Below are 23,843 nucleotides of genomic sequence, written 5' to 3'. Positions count from 1 at the left end.
CAAGCTGGCAAGCACTCAAAGCAGACTTTTAATAGAGCAAGGCTGGTATGCAGCATTCAAGAGACACCTCACCGAGCTGGAAGGGCTGCATTCAGCCAGAAAAAGGGCAGCTTGAGTAGCCTTTTGCTTCTCCTTCAGGGGATGCAGGGGTCAGACTTGCTATTATAACATGGTTTCTGAAGGGGGACTTATATGTTTAAACCTTTTGTTTTGCCATCCCAAATTAAAAGATAATACACCCTGCTGCTGATGCAGTGTCTGGAAACCAAACAGAAGTGCTGTGGGTGGAGAGGAGGGAGGCAGCAATAGCACGACAATTTGGATTCCTACGGTGCTAAACAGGTAGGAGTGGAAAAGAACCCTCCCAGTACTCACACCTGCCTTGTGTCATGTGCTGGGCAATGAAGTCACAAACACAGTCACCTGTGAGAAGATGCCTGATGAGCTCTGGGCCATGGTGCTTCTCATGAAGATATCCCATCCTGTGGCACAACCAACCACCCAGGACACCACACCGGTCAGAGTTCAGGTGGCACCAGTCCTCAGACACACAAAGGGGCCTCCAGAGTCACCCTGTCCAAACTTCACTGGTGAGGAATGGTGACATTTATTCCCCTAAACTCCTCTATTGTAGCCCATTGCCCAGTGGGACTGTCTGAGCAAGTCTGAGTGTGTGTAAGAGGAAGTGGTCACAGCAACAAGCCTGATGGAGTTCAAAACACATTTGGACAATACTCTCAGGCGCACAGTCTGACTCCTGGGGATGATCCTGTGCAGGGCTAAGAGTTGGACTCAGTGATCCCTGTGGGTCCCTTTCAACCTAGCTTATTCTGTGATTCTGTGACCTCAGGTGGGAGGTGGGAACTGCCTTCTTTACAACCTCCTGGTAGCATTGAACATGCCAGGTTCCCTTGCCCATGCCTGGAGTCCCACCACTGAAGGTCACCCCTGGTTTCAGCAGAGGTGGTGGCACTTGGGTGCAGAAATGGAGGTCCTGCTGTTAGCAATGCTCAGGGCAGGTCTAGGCAAGGGGCCAATCATGCTTCAGTCTCCTGCTCACATCCATACTCCCACCTGTAAAAGACTGCTCCCACCTTCGTTATCCTGAAGCTCCTTGTAAAGCCCTTACTCAGAGAAGTGCTGACAGCACTTTCAGTGCTGTTGCTTCCCTTTCTCCCCAGGAGAGAAGGTTTGTGGGTGGACAGGAACAGCCTGCTGCCCAGCAGGAGCCAGGGCAGACGAGCTGTTACCTTGCACACCGTCAGCAAAGCCAGTGCACAGCACAGAACCCCACACCCTGCCCTCAGCACCATGCTGCGGGTCTGGCTGTCAATGAGGGGCAGCTCCACCTCCTGCAGGACAGGAGCCAGAGCTGCCACCTTGTAAGGATGGCTCTGCTTCCACAGGCTCCAATATGCACACATGAATATGCACAGTAGCAAAGCGCAACCTTCCCTAACGTGCTCCAAGGTCCTATGCTGCAGGAAAATGCTGATCTGCACATCCCTACAGGGGCTGGCCCTCTGACAAGCAGAGGAGACCTGATGAGCAAAGGGTACTTGAATATTCCATATGGCAGGAGTCACCTTCTCTTGCATTTCTATTTCTGAAAGGAAGTGTCTCCTTTCCCTTATCCATTACTCTGTTCCTGCAACTGTGACCAGAAGACTCTGCCATTTGACTCTCCCTCAGACACCTTGCCCCAGCCACCAGTCACATGCAGTGTCCCAGCACAGAAGTCTTCATCCCTTAACCTCATCCCCTGCAGAGGAAAGGGTAAACAAACGAGTGCAGGAACCACATCCTTCCAGTAACCTTTCTGATTTACAGGCACAAACTGCCTTCAAGTCATACTGTTTCGATAATTCCCTTCCCAAAACATCATAGTCCCCTGTGGGTGTTTATAAAATGAGAATACAAACTGAAGTTAGCCACATTAAATTGAATATATACATGCCAAATTGAGAGGAAGGGATCAGGAAGACTGAATGTTAACATAAGCACATGGATGCTTGGGAAGAGGACAAGGAGGTGGAACAGCCTAGCAGAGACAAGGAGACTGGATTGCCTCCATCCATCTCACATACTGTGGGAATGATTCTGTGTTTGTGAGAAACTCTTTACATCTTTCTCCCCAAAGACCAGTGTTTATCAGGTCAAAGGAGTTATGTAGGACATGCAAAACTCAAAAGATTCAGCTCAGTTCAATCTAGTCATATTGGTTTGCTTTTCCTTGATATTGGGAGAAAAATGGATCATAGTTCTCCTTGGCAGTTTCAATGGGGCACTGGCAGTGCCCAGTCTTCAGAGGAGCAAAGTAGGGACCCCTGAATTTTCCTCAGATGTTGTCAAGCCCAGTTCACACCTGGAGATATGTATCTGTTTAACCACAGAGTAGAGGCACACAGGCAGCCCTCAAGCAGCCTTCCTCATGCTGCCTGCCAGCATGTCTGAGCTCAGAAACGAATATTTCTTTGGTCTTATTTCCCTTATTCTTTCCATTATGGGCAAACTGTAAGGCTATCACTGACCGAGCCAGTGTTTTGAGACATGACAGTGACAGAAGGTTATTTTGTGTTGGCTGATCTGCCATCTGATGGTCACAGGCAGTCATGGCCTGTATGACGCTGTAACCCATCATATCTCTACACAATACAAGAAATTGCCTTTGAAAAGACTTGTGCCACTTCCTTAACTCTGACACCCTCCAGTTGCCTCCAGAGGCTTTGCTTTTGCCTGCAGGAGTACGCAGAGCAAGCAGGTCCTAATCCAGGTGTTAACGCTTCTTGGTGGGCAGGACCCTTGCAGCCCACTGCTGGGTGTTAGCCCAGGGCTATGCCAAGGGGAAGCCAATGGCTTTCCAGCAGCTGGTGGAGAAGGAAACAATTGTACCAAGACAACACAAATGCACACAGGAATCTCACAAAGCAAGCACAGGCATAGCCAGAGAACAAACCCTCAGGGATAAGCTTCTGGGACAATTAATCAAAGCCTAGGACAAGAATTAACCCAATTGTGCTAAGAAGTAAAGGCATAACTGAGGGGACACAGAATCTGAAACCCTACAGTCTGGTCCTGCCCTGAGATCTGGGGCTGGCCTTCAGAAACAGGACTTTTGGCCAGGCTGATTTCACCTTAGCAGCAATGCAGAAGTTTCCTGACCTCCAGCTGGAAAAACTGGAGTTTCTTTCAAATGGATAGATAGGTTTTCTTGTTTCATCTGCTATCCATCAAGCCACTGTTCATATTTGGGAAGCACAGAGCTGCCAGGAGAGGTGCCAGCAGATTTCACTGCAGCCAGCTTGGTACAGGGAAGAAGATAATTTATTCTTCACCTTGTGACTCACAGAGCCCTCCATTTTTGACCTTGAAACACCAAGCTCAGCCCTTATTACCTGCAGTCTGGGATCCTAAAGGGGATAGGAGAAGCCTTAAAAACAACGGGAACTGATTGCTAAGTCATTTTGGCCCCATAGATCCTCCTTTCTAATTTTGTTTTCAGTGCATTTAAGGAGATGAGCAGAGGCCTAGATCCGAGAACTTTATGATGATTTTAAGCAGCTACATGTAGTTTGAATTAACACTAGACAAGCATATGCCCACTATGGATTTTCTGCATATTTTATAAGCAATTTAATGTCACAGTTAAACTCAGAGCAATCAACTCCAGCAGAGTCAAAACAACATTCAGTACTTCTTTTAGCAATTAGGTAGATAGACCCACTATCAGAGCAGTTACCCAATAAATAGATGAGCAGTAGATCCCATCTTTAGCAAACTGGATCTTTAGCCCTTCTCTAGGGATTGTAGCAAGTGCTCTAGGGTGCAGGGTGGCACACTTTTGCACTCAGTGAGACATGCACTGGGTTCATTGATCTCTCTGATACCTGCCATTGTGAGAAATACTCACAGGAGTGGAAACTTGCCCGGGTTTCATCTGTCTGTGTTTTCCATCACCATCTCTCACAGCACAGTGTGAAACACAGCAGTGAGCTCATTTTGAGATCTTTGCAATTAGGGCAGATGAAAGCTCTGCTGAATTATTGCCAGAACAGGACAAAACCCAGATCTGAAGCAGCTGCCCTTTCTCTCCAGCCTACCTTCTCTCAAGAGTCCAAGAAACCCCAGTACTCAAACAAGAACTTTGAAACCTATTTATCACTGATTTCTAGTAGATTTATAGGGTTTTGTATTGGTTTTTTAACACCACTTCTCTATGAGATTGCACCCCTTCAGGAAAGTCCAACTGGTGCAAATTACCACCACGCTATTTCACCCACGCAGCCTTTGGAGATGGCAAGTCCAGGCAACCTGGCAGACACATACTTTATTATGGCTCTCTGCCCCTGAAGTGTGGCCCCAAGCATTTTGAATCAAGATATCAAGGGTTCAACATGAGCCTTTGCTTCAATGTTTTCTAGTAAATCAAGATTTATTTTATTTTCCCACTCAGGGAAACCCTTACTTTCATTTTATAATCACTTCCAGCCATGAGCAACAGACCCACTAACGGCTGCAGCTCAGCTTTAATCCCCAAGAGGCTGTTTACTGGAAATGGAAATTTCCCACACTTCCCAGCAAAGTCTGACACCAGGATTGCCTGGTAATGCAAATGCGGCAGTAATGGGAACAGAGGAACAGCACTGGCAGCATAACAGCAGAGAGTAAAAGCACTGACTAGTTTTGCACAGAATAGAGAAACAAGGAGGTTCCTCATTATCAAGGTTAATCTTGCGCATTGAAACTTTTATACCGTAGCAACTTTCTCATTATTCAACATTAGTCCTCAAAAATGATGCTCGAATTGAGCAAGAAACAGATGTGGAGATGACTGGTCTGCAATTACATTATAATGGATTATAAAAGGGCTGGCAAAGGGGCCACTTATATCATTGTCCCTGCCCATTAAGAGGTCTTTAGCATGGCCTGTGAAGCTGGTCTTGCATTAAAAGTACAGAAGACAACGTGACTGCTGAGTGATGGGATAGTTGCCAGGGCTGCTTTTACCAGGAAGCTGCAGTACTTCTCCTCCTGCCTCAAAAATGCTTCTCTGGATGCTTGCTTAGGTCAGGAGGGTCTTTTAAAGACAAAACCACATAGAATTAGCGATTTAGATGTTTAAGAAAACCATGGTAGTGTGGGGATTTCCACACCCCGATCTCTGCCCCAGGGCTGCCCACATAGCACAGAGCTTCCCAGGCTTTGGAAAGAACAATGCAGAGACACAACAGGAGCAAGCAGGGCACTGGGGGTGCACTTCAGCCCCATGGCTCTGGAGTGACACATCCCATGGACCTGACTGTGGCAGAGCACTGGCCTCGCTCAGCACCGCAGAGGCCATTTCCCTCCCTAACTGGGACCACACACCTGGGCCTGGGAACAACCTGTGTCCTAAGGGGATTTTTTGCTGCAAGAGGTTTAAGAGTGAGTGAGGAGGTGAGACTGACTTACTGCTTCAGGTGGCCATGCAGTGGGCAGCAGTAATAGCCACATCTTCTTGGACCAGACTGGAAAGCTGAACAAGAAGGACTGTTAGTCCAACTTCTATTCCTGAGTGACCAGCATTCAATGACTCGAGGATGAAGGAGAGATGGCTTCTTCCTCTCCTCCCCACTCCCAACAGGCAGGCAGTACGCCACAACATGGACCTGACAGGGCTGCCCTCCAGGCTCCGTCTCCCAACAACTAATCTCAGCTGCAGAGTATCCTCTGGGCTCCTCAGGTCAACTGGACAAACTCCACACTTCAGGCCTACATAGAAGACCTGAAAAAAGAGTGTTTTTTCAGTGAGACAAGACCCCACATGCTCAAATGCATCAACTCAGGCTCTTCTGGCAGGTAGTGAATTAATGGGACAAATCCCAGGTGCCATAGCTTTCCTGACTCCAGTCTGAGCTCCAAGCTGAAGGCAATTATATGGAGATAAATGAAACACACAGAAATTGCAATTTTTTTGTAAGAATCTGATGCGTGCAAAGCTGAGGTCTCCTGTGACGTACTTTCATGGGGTGTGTGCACAGCCATAAAAAAGCAAATTTAGATTTCATCCAGTAGCCTAATTATTCTTAACGAAATGCAACTGGGACTTACAAAATTAAGTAACAAACGCAACAGGCTGTAATGATACCACCAGACTATTCAAAGGTTATTTTTAAAAGCTTCCATACTTTAAGTGGCCCGGGACACTTAACCTGTGCCAGTAAAGTCATAATGAAAGATGTTGTCTCTGAACTGAGCTGGCCCTGCACTCAGTCTTGGCTTTGGTCTGGAACACACCAAAGACACAGCTTTCTCACAGGGCTTCTGGCACCGACTGTGCCTTAGGGATGTGGGCAGTGAGCAAGGGGACATTTTGACTCAGGGATGGCTGGGTCTGGTTAAGTCTTAAGTGCTATCTTGAACTGTACAGTTTGAGATAAATCCATGGTGATCCCATTTACATTTTCTGTGGAAAACCCCACCAGTCCTCAGCCAGAAGGGAGTGATGTGCACAGTGACAGGCCTGCCAGAGACCATGCTAGGTGGAGGAGAAAGGGGTGTGCTGTTCCCCTGGCCCAGCTCCAGAACACAACCATCATACCAAAGATCACACAGGAGGATGGATCTCAAATGCCTGGGATGCAAAGAAAAGGAACCGACTGCAACTTCTCACACCAGCTGGAGGTCTGCTTCTGCAGGCTGGGTAGTTGTGGGAAAGGGGTAGCATCAGGTCTCTGTGTCTCTTGTTGAGAAGAGGACAGCAGCTCTTCCTCCATTCCTTTCATCTGGCCTGTGTCTGCACCAGCTAAAAATCACTCTGTTAATCACTCCTGTCCAATGTGTTTCTCATGCCAACAGGAGGGGTCCCCTGCCTCTCCCAAGCCAAGGCTGGGATAAGAGCTTAGTCCCCAGCCATGCAAATATAAGCAATACAATGCTCATGATTTAGGAGGTACCTGAACTGTGCTTGTCCTGGTGAGAGCCTGAAATAATTCACTGGAGTCACCAGGAGACTGAGACTGGATTACACCACTTGAGCCCTCTCTAACTTTGGGGCTGTCCTCTGTGTAGGCTTGAAGGTGATGCTACTTGATAAAGTTGACAGGCATTAGAAAGCTCACCAGTTTCTCACACTACCTTATGAGAGTGCCAGTGCACTGAGGAGCCCGTGTCTTTCTCCTCTACTCAGATGGCCATCCACCCCAAGACCTCAGCAGTAAAAAGTGGGAATCACCCACAAGGTTGTGGGGATCCTTGCACAGCTCCTGCAGCACTCCAGGCTGTAGCTACTTGCTGCCCTTTTCAGCCCAGCCTCTCTCTCTCCTCCTTTTTAAATAGAATTTTATCATATGCCCAGTTCACTCTCTGGCCTCAAAGCACTTGACTACTGCAAAGCTCAGGCACAATTTTCTAAGCCACTGACCTGGACCAAGCTCTCCCTAGCCCTTGGTACTGACTAGCCTTTCCAACAGGAGACTGTGGTGATTATTGCTATAGCAGCGAGTCCACTAGTGAAGTAGAAAATAAATAGACTTTATCAGGGTGGTAAATGATGGAGAAAATACCATTCCCTTAGGTAGTGAGAGAAATAACATTAGCAACAGCAGAAGGACCAGCATCATATTGGAGCAGCATGGGAAGGTTTGCAATGAGCTGGTTATCCCTTCTCTTGTCCCCGTAGATCAGATGTTTTTAGCACTGTCTTCATTACCAGGAGCAAGTTACTCTCAAGATCACCATTCTTCTGCCCAGTTTGGCCCACCTTGTGGGTGGGCCAAATAAGCCCGCCTTGTGCTTATTTCCTTCTCTTACCTAAAAACATCCCTGGGGCATAGATTTTCACATGAATGTGGGAGCAGGCCAGACAGGGATTTATAAATACATTAGCCACTGCAGAAGGATGTGCAAGGATTTGAGATCATACTGCCATCCATTGCTCTCCCAGGCACTGCTCTGACCTGGTGCCCCAGGGAGACCAGTTAGCAAATGCAGTGGGACCTGCATTTGCACAGCCAGTCTTTCTTGCACAGCCAAAGGACCACGTGGCAGCTGAGCAGCCTGCACAGGGAATGGCTCACTTGCCACAGCAGCCAAGGAGAGGGCTGTGCTGAGCAGCACCTGGATGGAGAGGGTATGAAAGGCTTCCAGTCTCAGCAGAGCTACAGAAAGGGCAGCCCAAAAATCACCCGTCAGTGGCAAGCACAACCAAGCACAACTTGTGAAAACTGAGTGGTTACAATCACTTGTTTCATACCTGAAAAGTGCAGATGATACCAGTGCTTGCTGCTGTAGCCCCCTCACTGGGCACATCCCCCCACAGACCACGCACAGGACTCACCACATAGAGCAAGAAGGGACAAGAGCAGCGAGAGGAACCCTGCTCTCACCACAGCCCAGGAAAAGTACCCAGTGCTAGAGCCCAGGCTGTGCTCCGCTTCACACAGGAGAAATAACTCAGGTCCCAGCTAACCAGCCCCTTTAGTAGATGAAGTGTCAGTCAGGGCTGCAACACAGGTGTGTTTGGAGGCTCTGCAGCCGTGTCTCACTGGGGATTTCCAGCTCCCTTGGCTCACCTGTTTGCAGTTTGCTGCCTGCTTCCATGGACAGCAGCAGGATTTAACATCCCCCCTCACCATTGCTGCCAGACCTAAGCTGCCTCAGCCCTTGCAGATGAGGGTTGGCACAGGCAAAGGCAAGTCCTGCCAAGTTCCTCACTCCGTGGTCTCTGCTTGCCCAGGCTGGCCAGGAAGAGCACATTGATAAAGCATGCTGGTGTGTTTGCCTCTGCCTTCCCAGAGGACACCAAGAGAGCTGGACACCTCCAGCAGCTTTTCATCTGTGAAGCAATACATGGGGGTTACAGGGAGGCTCAAGTAGCTTCCATAAGGATGAAAATTATTTGACCTTTTTTTACAGGGAGAGCTGCTATCCACATGCTGCCAGGGCAACTAAAGCATGGAGCTGCCTTTCCTTTTTGGGTCGGGAATCACAGAGACCTCCAGGTGCTGCGGTGCCTCCAGGCACACAGGGCCCTGGCATCATCCACGGAAGAGGAGACATCTCCACCCCACCTCAGGAGCTCCTGAGCAGTCGGGGGGCTGCACAAGCACTGCCCAGCTTGTTCCCACTCGCCAGGGCACTGCCCATCCCTGATGTATTCCTTGTTCTGCCAAAGGGCAAGAACTACACACTGATCCACAGGGCAGGATCCAGGCTATGACCTGGATGTACATCTCATTTCTTCATTAGTACAAATGAGGATCTGGGTAGGTGGGCACTGGATAGAAGCTCCATTAAGGAACTCTGCACTGTTGGGATCTGGGAGAACTTCAGGATGTATGGCCTGACTTCTGAGTGAGCCTACAATTCCCCTTTATGCTAAGTTCTGCACACACCAGGATGGCATGAAACACTGTGGCACATGTTCAGGGCTTTTGATTCTCTTTCAGGTCCATTTTCAGTAGAGGTGTTTATCACCATCATGATCCCCCGAGTGAACTCAAACACTAGAAGGATGCTGGAGCATGTCTGCCAGGAAGAAGGGATTTACAATGAAATTAGCTTCTTTTCAATTTCTTTTTTTTTCTCTTCACACTCTTTAGACTTGTTTGACACACTCCTGACAGAGGCATAAAGCCTGACATGAAGAGCTTATGTCAGAATAACATGTCCAACCATCAAGACCATGTAAGCACCAGCCCACATCTTTTCTCATTCTCAGGCTCCAAAAAAATGCCTCCTCCAATATTTTTATATGCCCACACTCAAATACACGTGCTGCACAGTTGCTCCTATATGACCAATAACTGGGACTCCAGAGGCAGTAAAATGTAAGTGGAGTAAGAAACTCTGGCCCTTCCACCTCCAGAAGAATTTGTTCATGGTTGGTCCTAAAGAAAGAGAACAAAACCAAGCACAGCACTTACTTTTCTTACTTTTTATATAAAATAGACATTTACATACATTTTCTTTTGCAAAGACTTTGAGCATAACTCCTTTATGTGAAATCTAGCCATTAATCCCACAGTGAAAAAAGCAAAGACTTTGCAAATTCCTGTATCGCTGACATACATCCAGCTGCTGCTAAGTGAGAATTTATTTTTAAAATATTTCTATTCCATGGGCTGCTTTCTTATTTTTGTTTTTCTTTTTTTTTTTTTAAAGATATGTACGACTAATTTTAAAAAAATTAGATACAGAAATAAGAACCGTATGAACAGCAGGCAATGCAAACGACTCCTGCATGAGAGGAACACACAGAGTGACATCCACTTCAGGCAGAGATTTATACAGTAATACAGTTGTAGAAGCCATAACTTTTACAGAGGATACCACTGGGGGTATTTTCCAGAAGAAAAAATTTTCAGCAAGTCAGTACAAGCATGGCAATGAACTTTTGCACAAAGTTATCAAGGTTACCTGAAGCAATTTTGCCACCATAAAACACTAGTGAATGCCAAGCGCTTTTTTTTCCTTTTTCTTTTCTTTTTTCTTTTTTTTTTCTTTTTTTTTTTTTGCTGCTGGGTTTAAATACACATGAAAGCAAAATGGTGCATTTTGCTGCAAGAGACTGAAGGTTGGGGGAAAAAACCCTCTAAGGGATAATTTTGTCCAAAGATTGTGCATAATTGCATATATGAAAGACAGAAATTGAGCATTTGGTAAACTTAATCACAAAAAGATTGAGGAGATTTAAGCATACACCAACTGTTTCACTGAATTGGAGGACAAGTGGGGCAAAAGACCATATAACGATATTCTGAATTGCCGAATTATTAAATCAGAATGACAATTATCTTCTTTCACCAAATATTGTACACCATATCTGGCCTGGCTTCTATAACTGCTGAGAAGCTTTCAAAGTTTTCAGATAATTTTAGGGGTATCCAGGCTCCCCTGCAAGTTAGGCTCTTCATTTTGAATTTTTTTTTTTACTTATACTTCTTTCCACCTATATGCATGCACAGCCCCCTGTCCTCATCAAGATCTCTGGAATGAAGGCCATTTGCACTGCTGCATTCACTTACTGTTTGGCCAAAACAAATTGCCTATACATTTGTTGGAAAATCTAGTACAAGGATTCTATGAGAGAGAGAAAATACCCCCCCACTGCATAATTTATCCTGGGGGACAGAAAAGGGATGGAAGCAAAGAATGTTGGAATTCAAATGAGAAATAAAATAAAATCCATCAGCTGCAAATATTATTCATGGAGAAAGGAAAAAGCAACACAATTATTATATTTCTTATTTAGAATTAAAATGCACAGTGAGTACATGAGAGTCCTGTCTAACCAGCTTTCCATTAATTCTCTGCTTTAATATTGGTGAGCACTGAGGTTTAGCCAATGCAACTTGCAGAGAGCATGAACTCTCCCCCACCAGGCAGAGCTTCAGCCATTTATTAATTTGCAATCTCTGCTAACCATGCTGAGCACTGGACTTGGCAGAAAACAATGTATTTATAACTCATTATTTTAGAAGCTGTGCAATGCTAGAGGAAGAGGACATTTCCTGTGATTAATTAAGATAACATACAGTTTATCACAAGGTAAGTCGCTCCATTTATCTTTCACAATAGCATTCCATTTTGGTGGAGGTAACCCATTTCATATCATACTCCATTATTCTTCTTTGACTGCAATAAACCTTTCACATGATTAATGCCCTGAACAAACACAGCGTTTCAGCACGGGCACCAACAAGACAGGGAGTCAGCTCAGAACTTCACAAGGGTTTAGCTGCTTTGGTAGCTCACGGTCTGTGCCATTCTCCAAATATGCTGCCAGTTTGCAGACTGTCATCCTGCATAGATGGGGTATAAAGTGCTGGTTCAAGAAAGTAGGGTTCATTAGTGAGCCCTCCTCTCTCCATAACTACCATAAACCCAGCTCCAAATCGTGGAGAGTCACCCTTTCAGCATATAAAAACTGGTCCACCTGGGATTAAAGTCTGTGGATCTGTTATCTGTCTAATTCAGGCAAGTGGATGAACACATGCCATGCTTTCCAACCAAACCACCTCCCTTACTGGGAGGATGGTCTCATTTTTCTCCGTTATTCTGCAAGTAAAACAGTGTTGCACAAACGGTAATCCTTCTCCGGGATCTGGGAGAGGGGCACCCAAAGTTATACTATACTTCTATACATGCACCAGTTTTAAGAGGTCAAGATGGCTTTGATCGGGTTCTAGGACAAGAAGGAGACAATAATTTCTACCAGGTCTCTCAGGAAAGACAAACTAATATTTAAGCTGAAGTTAAAAACATAAAACTAAGTCTTCCCTCTCACAAAGCATTGCTATAAAAAATACAACTTCTTCTGTATTTGAAAAAATATGTTTCATTGGCCACAATTTTAAAGCCACACACTGCAGTGAGGCTTGTAGAATATACAGTATTTATTTAATATATCTTTATGAGGCAAAGCTTATAGTTGATACGCATTTTTCAAGGAGGCATATCTCCCCCCACCCCTATCCCCCATGCTTTGGCTGGCTGTTGGAGCACTCTGCAGATGCTGCAGGGGGGGCTTTGCATGATACCGCTGTTTGGGGCTGCACCAAACACTGCTCTGCCAGCCCCCAAACTCACTGCCACGTGGTGGAACTGCAAGCAGCTGGTCAGCCTGGGATCAGGGCGCTTTGGGGAAGCTGCCCTGAAGGCAGGCTCACCTTGGGGAGAGGCAGAAAGCTTTATGGTCCAGGTATCTCCGAATATCCCAGTAAAGAACTGGCAACAGCCTCGCAATGAGTGACCCCATCTCCTCCTGGACATCCTGGTAGCCCAGGGCTGTGCAAACCTACTTTGTGCACGGTATCCAGCAGAGCACCTGCACTGGGGACCTGCAGGGACATCAGTTCAGCAAGTTCACGGCCACAAAAGTTGTGTGAAAAGACAAGGGAGGGTTGCTGACTCAGCTCCAGGAGCTCAAACCTGCCCTTGGCCATGCAAAGCAAAGTAGGCTGCTTGGGCTGGGGCAGAAGAGAAAATTTGCCAGCAAAAGACTTGCTTATTCTGGTTGCAGCTGATCCCCTGGAAAGCTGGTTTGGTGGGAGAGAGCCCAGAAACATGTTACTGCCTCTTCTCCCACAGTGGTCTCTCCCTCCCACCTCTGCCCAGCTGTAGGCACTGGCTGGTCTCCTTGCCTCAAGCCCTGGCAGGGCAGTCAGTCTGGACTCCCTCTGAGCTCCAAACACAGCTGGAGTCACATCAATAACTTGTCAGTAATTTGACCACCAGTGGCAGCTAGACACCAAGCTTTTAAAATTAAAGCAGTGAAGCCACCAGCACATCTGTCCCATCACACTGAGTGAATCTGGAGCTTGCTGAGGTGCCATGGCCAGCACCAGTTAAATCCAGGCACCACATGGGTACCTGCCACACAGGCTTTTCCTGACAGATGTGTTTTAAGGCATGGCATACCTAATCTCAACTGTCCTTTACTAATAATGCCAAATCCTGGGCTGCTTTTCTGCAGGGACTGGCCACAGTCAAGCTCAAACAAAACAACTTTTACAGCAGTTTCCTGCTGCAAGAGGAACAAACTGATGACCTACCCTGATGTCCAAACCCAAAGGCACCAAGCACAATCCCACTAACACTTTCTGCGAACTGGTACAAACCCTGGTGGAAGCAGCAGAAGTGCTGTTATTGCAGGGACAGTGTGGTCCAATGTGCTCTGCAGTCATTTACCTTGGAATCATTAGATGGAATTATTCGAGCACGCCTCGGTGGTACTGCGTTTTAATAACTTCAGACAATACAAGTCACGATGCCCAGCCATGTGGCCAGCTGTGAAGGATATTGCCCAATTCATATAAAACAGAGAAAATATATTAATTATTTGATTATTATAAGTTAAATAAATAAAGCTCAACAATATAAGCCCCAGTTTTGAAGAGAATTTGTTTTCCCACTTCAGTATTTAAAAATATAGATTTATGATTGATTGGTTATAGGTCATTTTCTGTATCTCTCAGGGGAGGGGGTGAGAACACTTTGACAAAGTGTTTTGTCAGCGTTATCACCATGATAAGTGGGTTTTGTCCCTGCACACCCATAGAAGAGCCTCCTTAGTACCTTTCCAGGCTAGGAAATCTTCCCTAATCTCTCTGTGGCTTTACTTTACCTCCTGTATTGATCTGATATGTTGTTTGTTTTTCATACCGGGGACTGAGCAGGAGGATAAATAATCCTAGAGCTTCCTAGATGTTTCCATTTTTTTTCAGAGTAATAACTATTTGCCTGGAGGCAGAGGGCAAAGGGTAAAGCCACATGATATTTGACAAAACTGTTATCATGAACCTGATTTACTACAAAATTAATGAGTAGAACATTCAGGTTAGATTTTCCCTCAAAGGATCATTTGCCCTACTTGTGGAATCATCCTTCCAGGGTGATATTTAGATAGTTTCCCTTTCTATAGGATATTTTTCAAGTCTCATTTAGAGCTATAAAAGTGGCCACCATTTCCTCAGCATTAACCCCTTGGAACCTTTTTATGTGACCATTATGACCATCTTTCCTGTCTGCAGCAGGACCTGGCAGCACTTGCAATGAAGTCCATCAGTAGTACCCTACATGGACAAGGTGAGCCTGTGTTGAGTAAGAGGAGGTGCTACTTCACCCCTGCTGCAATGGATGAGTGCTTTGTCTCCATGGTTTCCCCAGTGATAACCAAGATATTGAAGGTACATGTCCCACCCACACTCCCAGTGTGATTAAAATGGGTTCAGCCTAAACATAAATCTTGATTAAAGGAAGGTATTCATTAATTCTCCAGCATGTCCCACAGGAGTCGAGTGTCTCCTGTAACTTTGGTCAAACATAAGCATGCACTCAAAATCTGCCTTCCATAACTCTGAGTCCTATCAAAGTTCCTCCAGTATCACTCTGAGCAACAGGCTTCCACCATACTCTTCTCCAAGGGGCACAAGTGTCTTTCCACTGGTGACTGGACGCTATGTTTGGTCTTTTTCCTGGACTTCCTGAAACCGTTTCTCCAAGCGATCCAGTTTGGCCAGATTCTCCTTCAGCAGCTTGCTGTTTGGAACCAGCTGTAAGGCTTTCTCATAGTAGTCACGGGCAGTAACGTAGCTCCCCTACAAAGAAAATGAGTGACAGATCTCATTTGCATTCCCTGACACAGAAGATTCATTTCTAGGGGAAGGTGAGGACCATAATACAGGGGAAACAGGGTTTATAAAACTTGACACTGTTAGGTTTAGGAGAATACTTCTTCATTATGAAATAGATCACTGAGTGCTGTTTGTTAGCTTAAACTTGATGAAACACACACGGCAAGAAGGAGATTTACATTTTTCTGTTATGTTGTACCAGGAGACTTAATTTTACCCAGCAACAAGATAGCTTAAGGACATCACACAATGTGACTCCTTAAGACCCAAATCATAATGATATGCTAAAGTATTCAAAAAAATAAGCAACCACAGGGCAGGCTGTCTATTTCCATAATTTTATGCCAGTATTCTGCATTAGACAACTTTATTAAATTAATTAGGGAGAGAGAAACATTAAAAGTTGACTCATGGTGACATTTTTCTCAGGTAGGTCAACAACTGAAGCAGGAAAGCTTTAGAGATGGGCAAGTTGTTCCTTGCAGCCTGCCCTTCTAAAATGTGAGATTTACATTACAGGATGCATATTAACGAGCAGCCTGGTTGGGAAATCCTAGTTAGTGTGGAGAAACTTTCCTCCTTTTTGGATAAAAAATGTCGGGGACACTCGCTGTTCACAAACATGCAACTCTTGGCAGTCTGAAACCAATCTAGCTTTCTGTCCTGAGTAGTAGTCTCTGCACTTGACAGCTTAAGGAAAAGCAAAATTATCATACCTTGATGTGCTCGATGCCTCCCATATTCATCCAGGCCTGTGCTTGGTCTGGGTTGAGCTCCACAGCCCGTTTATAGCTCTACATAAACATGAAACATTTTTAGGTTAAGAGTCTGACTCTTCAAACAAAACCAGTGCTGGAGGGGAAAGAGAAACAAAGTTTCCTCTCCTGAAGCCATTTAAAATGTAATTTCAAATTCTTCTCATATAAAATGCACAAACTGAATTTCAGTTTCTTTACAGCAGAGGCAATATAATTTACTGCTTCACGGCTGAGTTCATCTCACGGGTTTTTCCTGCCAACAGCACTGTGTGGGGAGCTGTACCTGCTGCTCTCTCCCTGCCCCTTGCATCACTGGGGTCTCCCCCACATCAGGGTCATTTCCTTGGGTGATGACAACCACAATGCCTGCCAACCACAAGCCATGTGGTTGCTCTTTATCTGCAAGGCTTTAATTTGGAGCTGGCAGCAGACTATGGTACAGCCACTTGCATGGAGCTTTCACAAGGACCTGAGGGCAGTGACATTACTTCTGCCACTGCGGGAGAAGTAGCAAGAACCTTCTAGACACTGTCAAACAGCACTGTTTTTACAGTGTCACAACAGGAAGGGATTCAAACGAGGATCTATCTCTAGGATATTGAGACTATTCAGAACTGTCCTAATATTCTCTGAATAAGAGAATAATAGAATGGTTTGGGTTGGAAGGAACCTTAAAGATCATCTTAAAGCTCCCCTGCCACGGGCAGGGACACCTTCCACTTGACCAGGTTGCTTCTGTACTATTATGTAATGCTAACTTAACTTCTGAGTTACCAAACTTCCTGTTCCACAGTTAAGGCCCATCTCTCAGCTGATAGTTAATGAGATAAGATTTAACAGCATGGTGAGTACTCACAGGTCCCCAAGCTTCCAGTTGAGTCACATGGAGTTGGTCATAGACAGCAAAAGGGGCTGGGGCTGGATCGATTAAGGGTCTGATCAATGAGAAAAGGCTCCTCCATAACCCCACCACAACTCTGTACTTACACATCCCAGAGCAGGGAGCTGTATTTCCATACAGGAATGAGGAAAAAAGGTGCAATTAAGTCTGGTAAAGTTAGCTGGCCCTGTACCAGTGAACTCTGAGCTCCTACAGTCAATAGCCAAGGTGTATGCATCGGCAAGTATTAAATGCAATGAGCTAACTCTATCTTTTACAAAACTATCCATAGGTCTTAGAGCAGTCATACCTCAAAAGCCTTGTCAAGGAGGTTCTGTTCTCTTAGCTGGTTTCCTTTTGTGAAAAAAAGCTCTGATATGACTTTTGGATCCTTTGGTTTTAGCTGAAGCGCTTTTTCTATAGCTTCAAGTGCCTGTGAAAAAGCAAGAAGACACTGCGTTACCATATTCAGTGCCTTTCCACATCTCATTCTCTCCTCACCACCGAGGAATCCCAGCATAAGAGTCTTCTTCCTCCTTCCCTTGTTTGCCCCACATCGTTAACATATGTGGAAATGATGTTTTTATATGCCTGGGGCTGATGGGCAGTGGGGCTCACAGCAGCAGGAGCTGTGAGCGATAAGAAAACTACACCGCTAAGCCTCAGTGCCAGCACATAGATACACAGAAGGTTTTAGTGAAAAAATAATCTACTGGATGTGCACTAAGACACGTGACGTGTCTCTGGAGACATGGAGTGTAAAATTCGACCTCTGTGTGCAAGTCCTAGGGACAAGGGTACCCCATGGCCATGGTACCTTGGCATAGTGCTCCTGCTTGCTGTAGATGGCTGACAGAAGGCGGTAGCACTCCAGACATTCCACGTCCTCACTGAGTATATGGTTCATCATCTTTTCGGCTTCCTTCGTCCGCCCCATCATTGCTAAAACCTGAGCCTACGGCGACACATTATAAAGGATCGTGATCTTAAAAAGCTCAACACTCAGCTAACACATGATGCTGCACCCCGTGGCTGGTGCTCCCCTTTTGCAGCCCTGCCCTGGCCCCACACTCACCAGCGCCAGTCGGATCTCTCTGTTCGAAGGCTGCAGCGATGCCGCCTCTCTGTAAACCTGCAGCGCTTCCTCGTAGCGCCCCGTGTTGTAGTACAGAGCCCCCAGCGGGGACAGGATTTCGGCCTTCCGGGATACCTTCAGGGCCCTGGAATTTGGGAAAAAGAGATGCTTCCAGGTGGTGTGGGGATCAAAGTGGAAGAGCGAGGTGTTGTTTGGGCTGGGATGGAGAAGCGAAGCTCTGCGCTCTGCTCATCCCAACCTGGGAAGGACAAATTTAAGGTCCCAGGAAGGGACACAGCAGCAATCCCTGTGGTCACTTGAGAAGGGGAAAGGGCCACCTCCAAAGTGCACATGAGCATGCAACCGGGGGGGGGGGGGGGGTGGTGGAGATGGCTGATGGTGGTGGAACCTGGGGACTGAGAGCGTAAATCTATATGATAAAAAGGAGGCACATTGCTGGGAAGAGCCAGAGTTCCTGATGGAGCCAAGGGTTTGGTGCTGGGCTGAGCAGCGTTTATGGCTGTTACTGGTGCAACACCCACAGAGTAGCTTCCAGCAGGGTAGCAGTTGTGCTCACAACCTGCTCATGCCCCTGAAAAACCTCCAACTTTATTGTTAGAGCATCCCCCAGCCAAAAGCAGCAATGTGTCAATCCTGGGGGCTTGGGAATGGTCCAGGAAAGTGAACACTGCCTGAGGCCAGGCTGCCTCTGTAAGCACTCCTCAAAAATAGCCAAATCTAGTTTCAAACAGAGAGAGAATGAAGAGAGGAAACCCCAAACATGCTCTCAGAAACTCTTTAGCAGAGACAGCCATATGGGGGGAGAAGGAAAACCTCTGTCTCCCATCCCAAATCCTTACCTCTTGTACCACACCTCAGCCTCTTTGTTCTGCCCCAGGGAGCGGTGAAGCCTGCCCAGGTTCACCATGGCCACGTGGTGAGCGGGGCTCAGGCGGATGGCCTGCCTGTAGTGGGACATGGCTCGCTCGGGAGACCCTGGAGAGGAGAACAGCTTATTAAACTGGTGCATCAGAAAAATCCTGTCACTAATTTAGCACACAGTAATGCTCTGAGTTTTCATTCACCTATTTCTGCATGGGAAACATTTTGAGAAAGAAATCCTGCCTTAGCCTTTTGAAACTAAGTGTAAGAAAAACTGCTGTCCAAACTAAGATTCAGACTGCAATATTCAGAGATGATCCCGAGAAACAGATTTTCTAGGGATGTGGTTTTGCAAGTCAAGGGTACAGTCACCAGAAGATGACTCCTGACTGAAAGCACCCTCTGACCATGCTGCAGGGGGGATGTACCCACTGTGCTAAGGACAGAGCCCACCCCAGAGAAGGGGCTGGGGCACGTGTGCCATCTCCTGGTAGAGCATTCTTCCACCAGGCCCGCTGGAGAGACAGGTAGCAGTGAACAGAGAATAAGCCACCCAGCATTTCCCACACCACCACCAGAGCTGCAAATGCTTTCAGCTCCTTCCAAAAAGAGACTATTCCCTCCACCTCTGCTGTGTTGCTGTGAGCTCCAGCTCAGTCTCTGTGCATTGCTCAACAAGACTGGGAGTAGCTGCCAGTGACCAGATAATTCCCACCTGGGGGCAATAAATCCCAGACCAGAGGTGTTCAGGTGCCTATTTTGGAGCACATAGGCACCATCTCTGTGCTGCAGAGGAGCCATTGGGTGGCACTGCTTCGCTGTGTGAAAACGTCTACCGGTGCAAGGTCCTGCAGCCCATGACATCACTGAGCACCACAACAAAATACAATGCAAAAAGAACGGTGAGAGACCACTAGCCCAAAGCCCAAAGTTCTGGTTTTAGTATCATACTTGTGTTTAGCTAAAAAACGGTAAAAGTATAAAGTTTCAGCATCTCAGCAATGCATTTAAACCCAGGGCTCATTTAATTGGTTTGCAAACTCCAGACCAGGTAATCTGATGGAAACCAATACTCATGGAGCTTTGTTCACAAACAAAGCTTTTGAGTGTTGGCTTTTTTTTAAACCAAATCACTTCACAATGTATTTAATGCGATTTCTAGCTGGAAAGCAGATCTCAAAAACAGCCTGTGCATGTTGGGGCATTGTACATATGCTGCTGTGAGGATTTTATTTTCGTAGCTTTTCAGATCTAGTTTGTTTTTCTGAGACCATCTATGCAACTTCAAAGTCACATGGACACTTCTCAGCATCTTCTTTACAGCAGAGAGGAAGAACATCTGTAGGGAGATTTAGAAGTGCTTAAGATTCACCCAAGGCTGACAATGTACCGTTCAAGGTATGACTTTTTGAAAACATCCAGCAGCAGCCTCAATCTTTCCCCACCACTGAGCAAGCAGATGTTTCTGAAAATTATATCTACAAAATTCCCTGGGAAGCAGCTGGGCACACACCTCGGTCTGCTCAGCACACAGGGGTAATGTGCATCATTAAGGGAGACACATCAAGTGTCTGTGACCACTGCAGAGCTGTCTAGATGTGTGGCTCCCCAGAGCTGACACTTGCTGGAGGCTTGTTGCACAAAATCCTGCAAGTTAATTGGTGTGGTGCTTCACAGCATCTCCCTGTGCCACTGGGGAAGAGTGCAGCCTGTGACGGGCTCACTACCAGCCACTTCCTTCATGCCTTGTCACGTCTCTAGGAGGGTTATTGACACATCATGCCTGAAGTATCAAAAGTCAGTGGGATTTTTTTCCCCTGTTGTCTGTGTGTAGGAAAGCGTAGGAGTAAACCAGGAAATGTTAGTTTTGACTTTGGCAGAGTACACAAGTGCAAAAACCAGAAAGTGCTCTGCACTACATTTGAATCACAAATTTTGGCAGGAATGGGACAGTTTATCGTGGTTGGCAAGCAAAGATGAGTACAACATCAGAGTGAAATTACTCGGAATTTTTATTATTTGCAAGCTTGAATTTTGCCAGGGCACAAATTCAGAACCTCAACCTCTGTTGCTAATGCCACGATGCCTTTTTGGATTATGAATACTCGTTTTGGTTCTGTATTTGTTTCACACGGGTACTACAGAAGAGTGATGGCTAAGCATCAGTTCAGAGGTAGAACAGCCAGCTGCAGACTGACAGACACCATCATCCTTTCTTCCCAAGCACCGCGGAGCTGGACACAGTGTGAAAGGGGTAGAACAGGTAGTAACCACACAGTTTAAGTCTACACTATTTCTTCACTTCCTGGCCCCTTTCTGGAGGGACCAAAGTGAGACAGTAGTCTGTTTCCACCAGTCATTTGTCAAACTTGCCCTTGCTTATAAATCTGTCAATAAAAGGTGGCAAGTACAGTGACATTTTTGTTGGTGTTATGTGAATGCCATAAAGTGCCAAGGAAGTTGGATGGCAACCAGGAGCCCAGAAGATAAAGGATGCCATTATAGAGCTCTTGAAAAATCAGTTCACCCCACAGTATATAAGGTTTTCTTTTCACAGATGATTGTTGTTTAAAAGCCATGTTCATTTTTATAGCAATGGCATTCAACCCTTACAGTCAAAGAGCTGCTTCGTCACCAAGTAGGGCTGCACATGTCCCAAAGACTGTCATGATCCATTTGTGTGCCTGTGATTTGGCTTGATGTGGCCATGCCTTCCTGAAGAAATGGCAGTACTGTCAGGGTGCTGCCCAGCTCTCACTGAAGAGGACAAGTGCCTATTCGAAGATGGTGAGAAACACCGAAGGAGACAGCCAGGCTGGATGCCACTGCCACACAGTGCCTGCTCTGATTACAAATTTCATTATGCTGTGCCATCTCAGCAGCACAGGGATACTTATTTCCAAGCTACTGTGGAGGCACATCTATTACTTGGAAGCTTTTGACACCCTTTTAGATGTGTACTGCTGAATACAATAAATCAAAGCAAAGAAGGTAGAGAGGGGAAAATCCCTTGCTCCTTCTCACTTACCTGTATCAACCAAGAAAACCCCGTAGTTGTTATGCAGATCAGAGCTCTCTGGACAATTCTCTATGCCAGCCTTATAGACTTCCTCTGCTTCCTTAAGCCGTTCCTTAAAAGAGAAGGAGATTTCTTAGCCATGGCAGAAAGGCTGTCAGCACCATTTGCTGCACACCTGCAGTCTGTGACAACTCCCTCACTGCACGGGGAGCTCAGGCCACCAGCTCAACCCACCTTCTAGGAAGGCAAAATTTTACCCCACGGCATGGGTGTGATACAGCTGCCCTCTGGTACCCCAGAGCAATGCAAACAGCTTTCCCCCCTACCTTTGCAATTGTAGCTACCTGTGAAAAGGTGGCTCCTGTGCAACATCAGTGAGCCCCCCCCCCCCAGCTGGGCATACACCCGGCCAGGAAAAACACAGAGCCAGGGATTGTGTTTGTTCTGTTGAGGAATATCTGTCATCTGGGAGGTGATGTCTTTTGATTTATTTGTTTAATGAGCATCTCACTGGCTAACTTTTCCCCTCAGGAGCTCTGCTGTTCATTCTCTAAGCAGTGGGGAAGACAGAAGGAATGAAAGCTTGGGGGGTGTGTGTGACAGCTGGGGGGCAGGGAGCAAGTACAGGGGAATAAAGGAAGATGGAGAAGGTGGAGGGCAATGAAAGAGTGAGGAAAATCTGGCAGATTCAGATTAAAATGAAGCCTTGTCAATGTCTGAGGTGTAGTTTACCGGGACTGATGGCACATGCCACCTTGCTGATTCCCAGATGCACTGACCCTTTACATTTTGCACAGATTTCAAGGATGTTTGTTGGTGCTGAGCATTTCTAGAAAATACACATCTTTCTTTGGGAACACCCCATCTACAGAAAGCATCCCACTGGCTGGGCTCTATCTAGCCTGAGCTACAGGTAGCCCAGTCCTGAAACAAAAACAGGGAGTCTTGTTTGGATCAAATAGCAACTTAATAAGATTTCCATTTCCCTCTAGTCAGACAGTGCGTGCCCACCACCTGCATGCTCTCTAAAACGGGTTACTGCAGTCTGCCTTTCCCCCTACTCTCAGAGCTTTGCTGTCAGGTGTATTTATGGAAGGAGGCTGTGAACAGCAGAGACAAGCACAGTGCAGAGGGGTGGCAGGCAAGCCTCCAGCACCAAAGATGCTTTTTTCAATTCTTCCCCTTCCGTGGAGCAGCACAGCCCTACAGCAACAAACTCCACAGCCTCCCGACAATGCTCCCAAGTAAAATCAGCCAAGCGGGTCTCTGCTGAGGAGAACCTGGAGCTCCCAGTGCAGAATTCCTGCTCAGGAGCTGAATCCACACCGAAATATGAGGTTGGTCTATTCCCAGCTATAGACTCTCCTTGAGTCCTGCAAACAGCGGAGCCTCCTGGGCTTTCTCTGAATTTAAAGGGTGTACCTGACAGGAGCTTTTGGCTCTACAGCTGCTTAATGTGAGGACTCTTTTCTCACCTCCTGTTTCAGAACTGAAGAGCTGGAATTAATTGGAAGAGTATAGGAAGAGTATGACTTGATCACAGAATCACAGAGTTTGCCACAGCTAAGTCCTTTCACATTTACATGATAAAGGTCAGCCAGCAAAAAAGATAGTGTGCAATAAAACACAGAATAATGTTTCTAAAAAAGTGCTTAAGTTTGGACATTTTGGATATACTGACATGACTTTGACAACATTGTCCTGCAGAGTCAGGAGAAGTGTAACGATCGTCAGAATTGACTAAAATGAAGAGCAAATTTTTGAGCATATTTTCTAGAATTTATGTATTAGTTTCTTTTCCTCTGATTTTAATTTTCAGCCAAGAAATGAGGCTTTGAGTGCACGCATGTCCGTTTGTTCATTTTATTTACCGATCATAAACCCACAAGGAAGGGCTGTGTTAAACTGGATTAGCAGTGTTCCACGTCAAAACATTCACATTCACCAATACTGAGCACTTTTAGCACTTTCAGCACGGTTGCATTGCTTTTTTGGCACCTCACATCCTGACCCTGCACGCCTTGGGCTCAGTGCCCAGTCTGGGATGATTTCTCTCACAAACTGTTTGCATTAAGCACAGTCAGAAAGCGGGAAGGGTGGAACCAGCTTCTTG

General features: G+C 46.2%; 1 protein-coding gene across 1 annotated transcript in view; it reads right to left on the bottom strand.

The window, feature by feature from the left end:
- Positions 1 to 9,901: 9,901 nt before the first annotated feature.
- The window catches only part of TMTC1 (transmembrane O-mannosyltransferase targeting cadherins 1), a 145,088-nt gene continuing 131,146 nt past the window's right edge, over positions 9,902 to 23,843 (bottom strand). The window contains exons 14-20 of the mRNA XM_032688578.1: positions 21,740 to 21,842; positions 18,690 to 18,825; positions 17,830 to 17,974; positions 17,572 to 17,709; positions 17,065 to 17,187; positions 15,833 to 15,910; positions 9,902 to 15,080 (exon numbers count right to left, since the gene is read on the bottom strand). Coding sequence (XP_032544469.1) covers positions 14,940 to 15,080; positions 15,833 to 15,910; positions 17,065 to 17,187; positions 17,572 to 17,709; positions 17,830 to 17,974; positions 18,690 to 18,825; positions 21,740 to 21,842 — 864 coding nt within the window. The 3' untranslated portion in view covers positions 9,902 to 14,939. The remainder of the gene's footprint in view (positions 15,081 to 15,832; positions 15,911 to 17,064; positions 17,188 to 17,571; positions 17,710 to 17,829; positions 17,975 to 18,689; positions 18,826 to 21,739; positions 21,843 to 23,843) is intronic.

Source organism: Chiroxiphia lanceolata, chromosome 5 (genome assembly GCF_009829145.1).
Source record: "Chiroxiphia lanceolata isolate bChiLan1 chromosome 5, bChiLan1.pri, whole genome shotgun sequence".
Taxonomy (NCBI): Eukaryota; Metazoa; Chordata; class Aves; order Passeriformes; family Pipridae; genus Chiroxiphia; species Chiroxiphia lanceolata.
The sequence above is the reverse complement of the archived record's forward strand: the minus strand, read 5'-3'. Positions and strand labels throughout refer to the sequence as shown.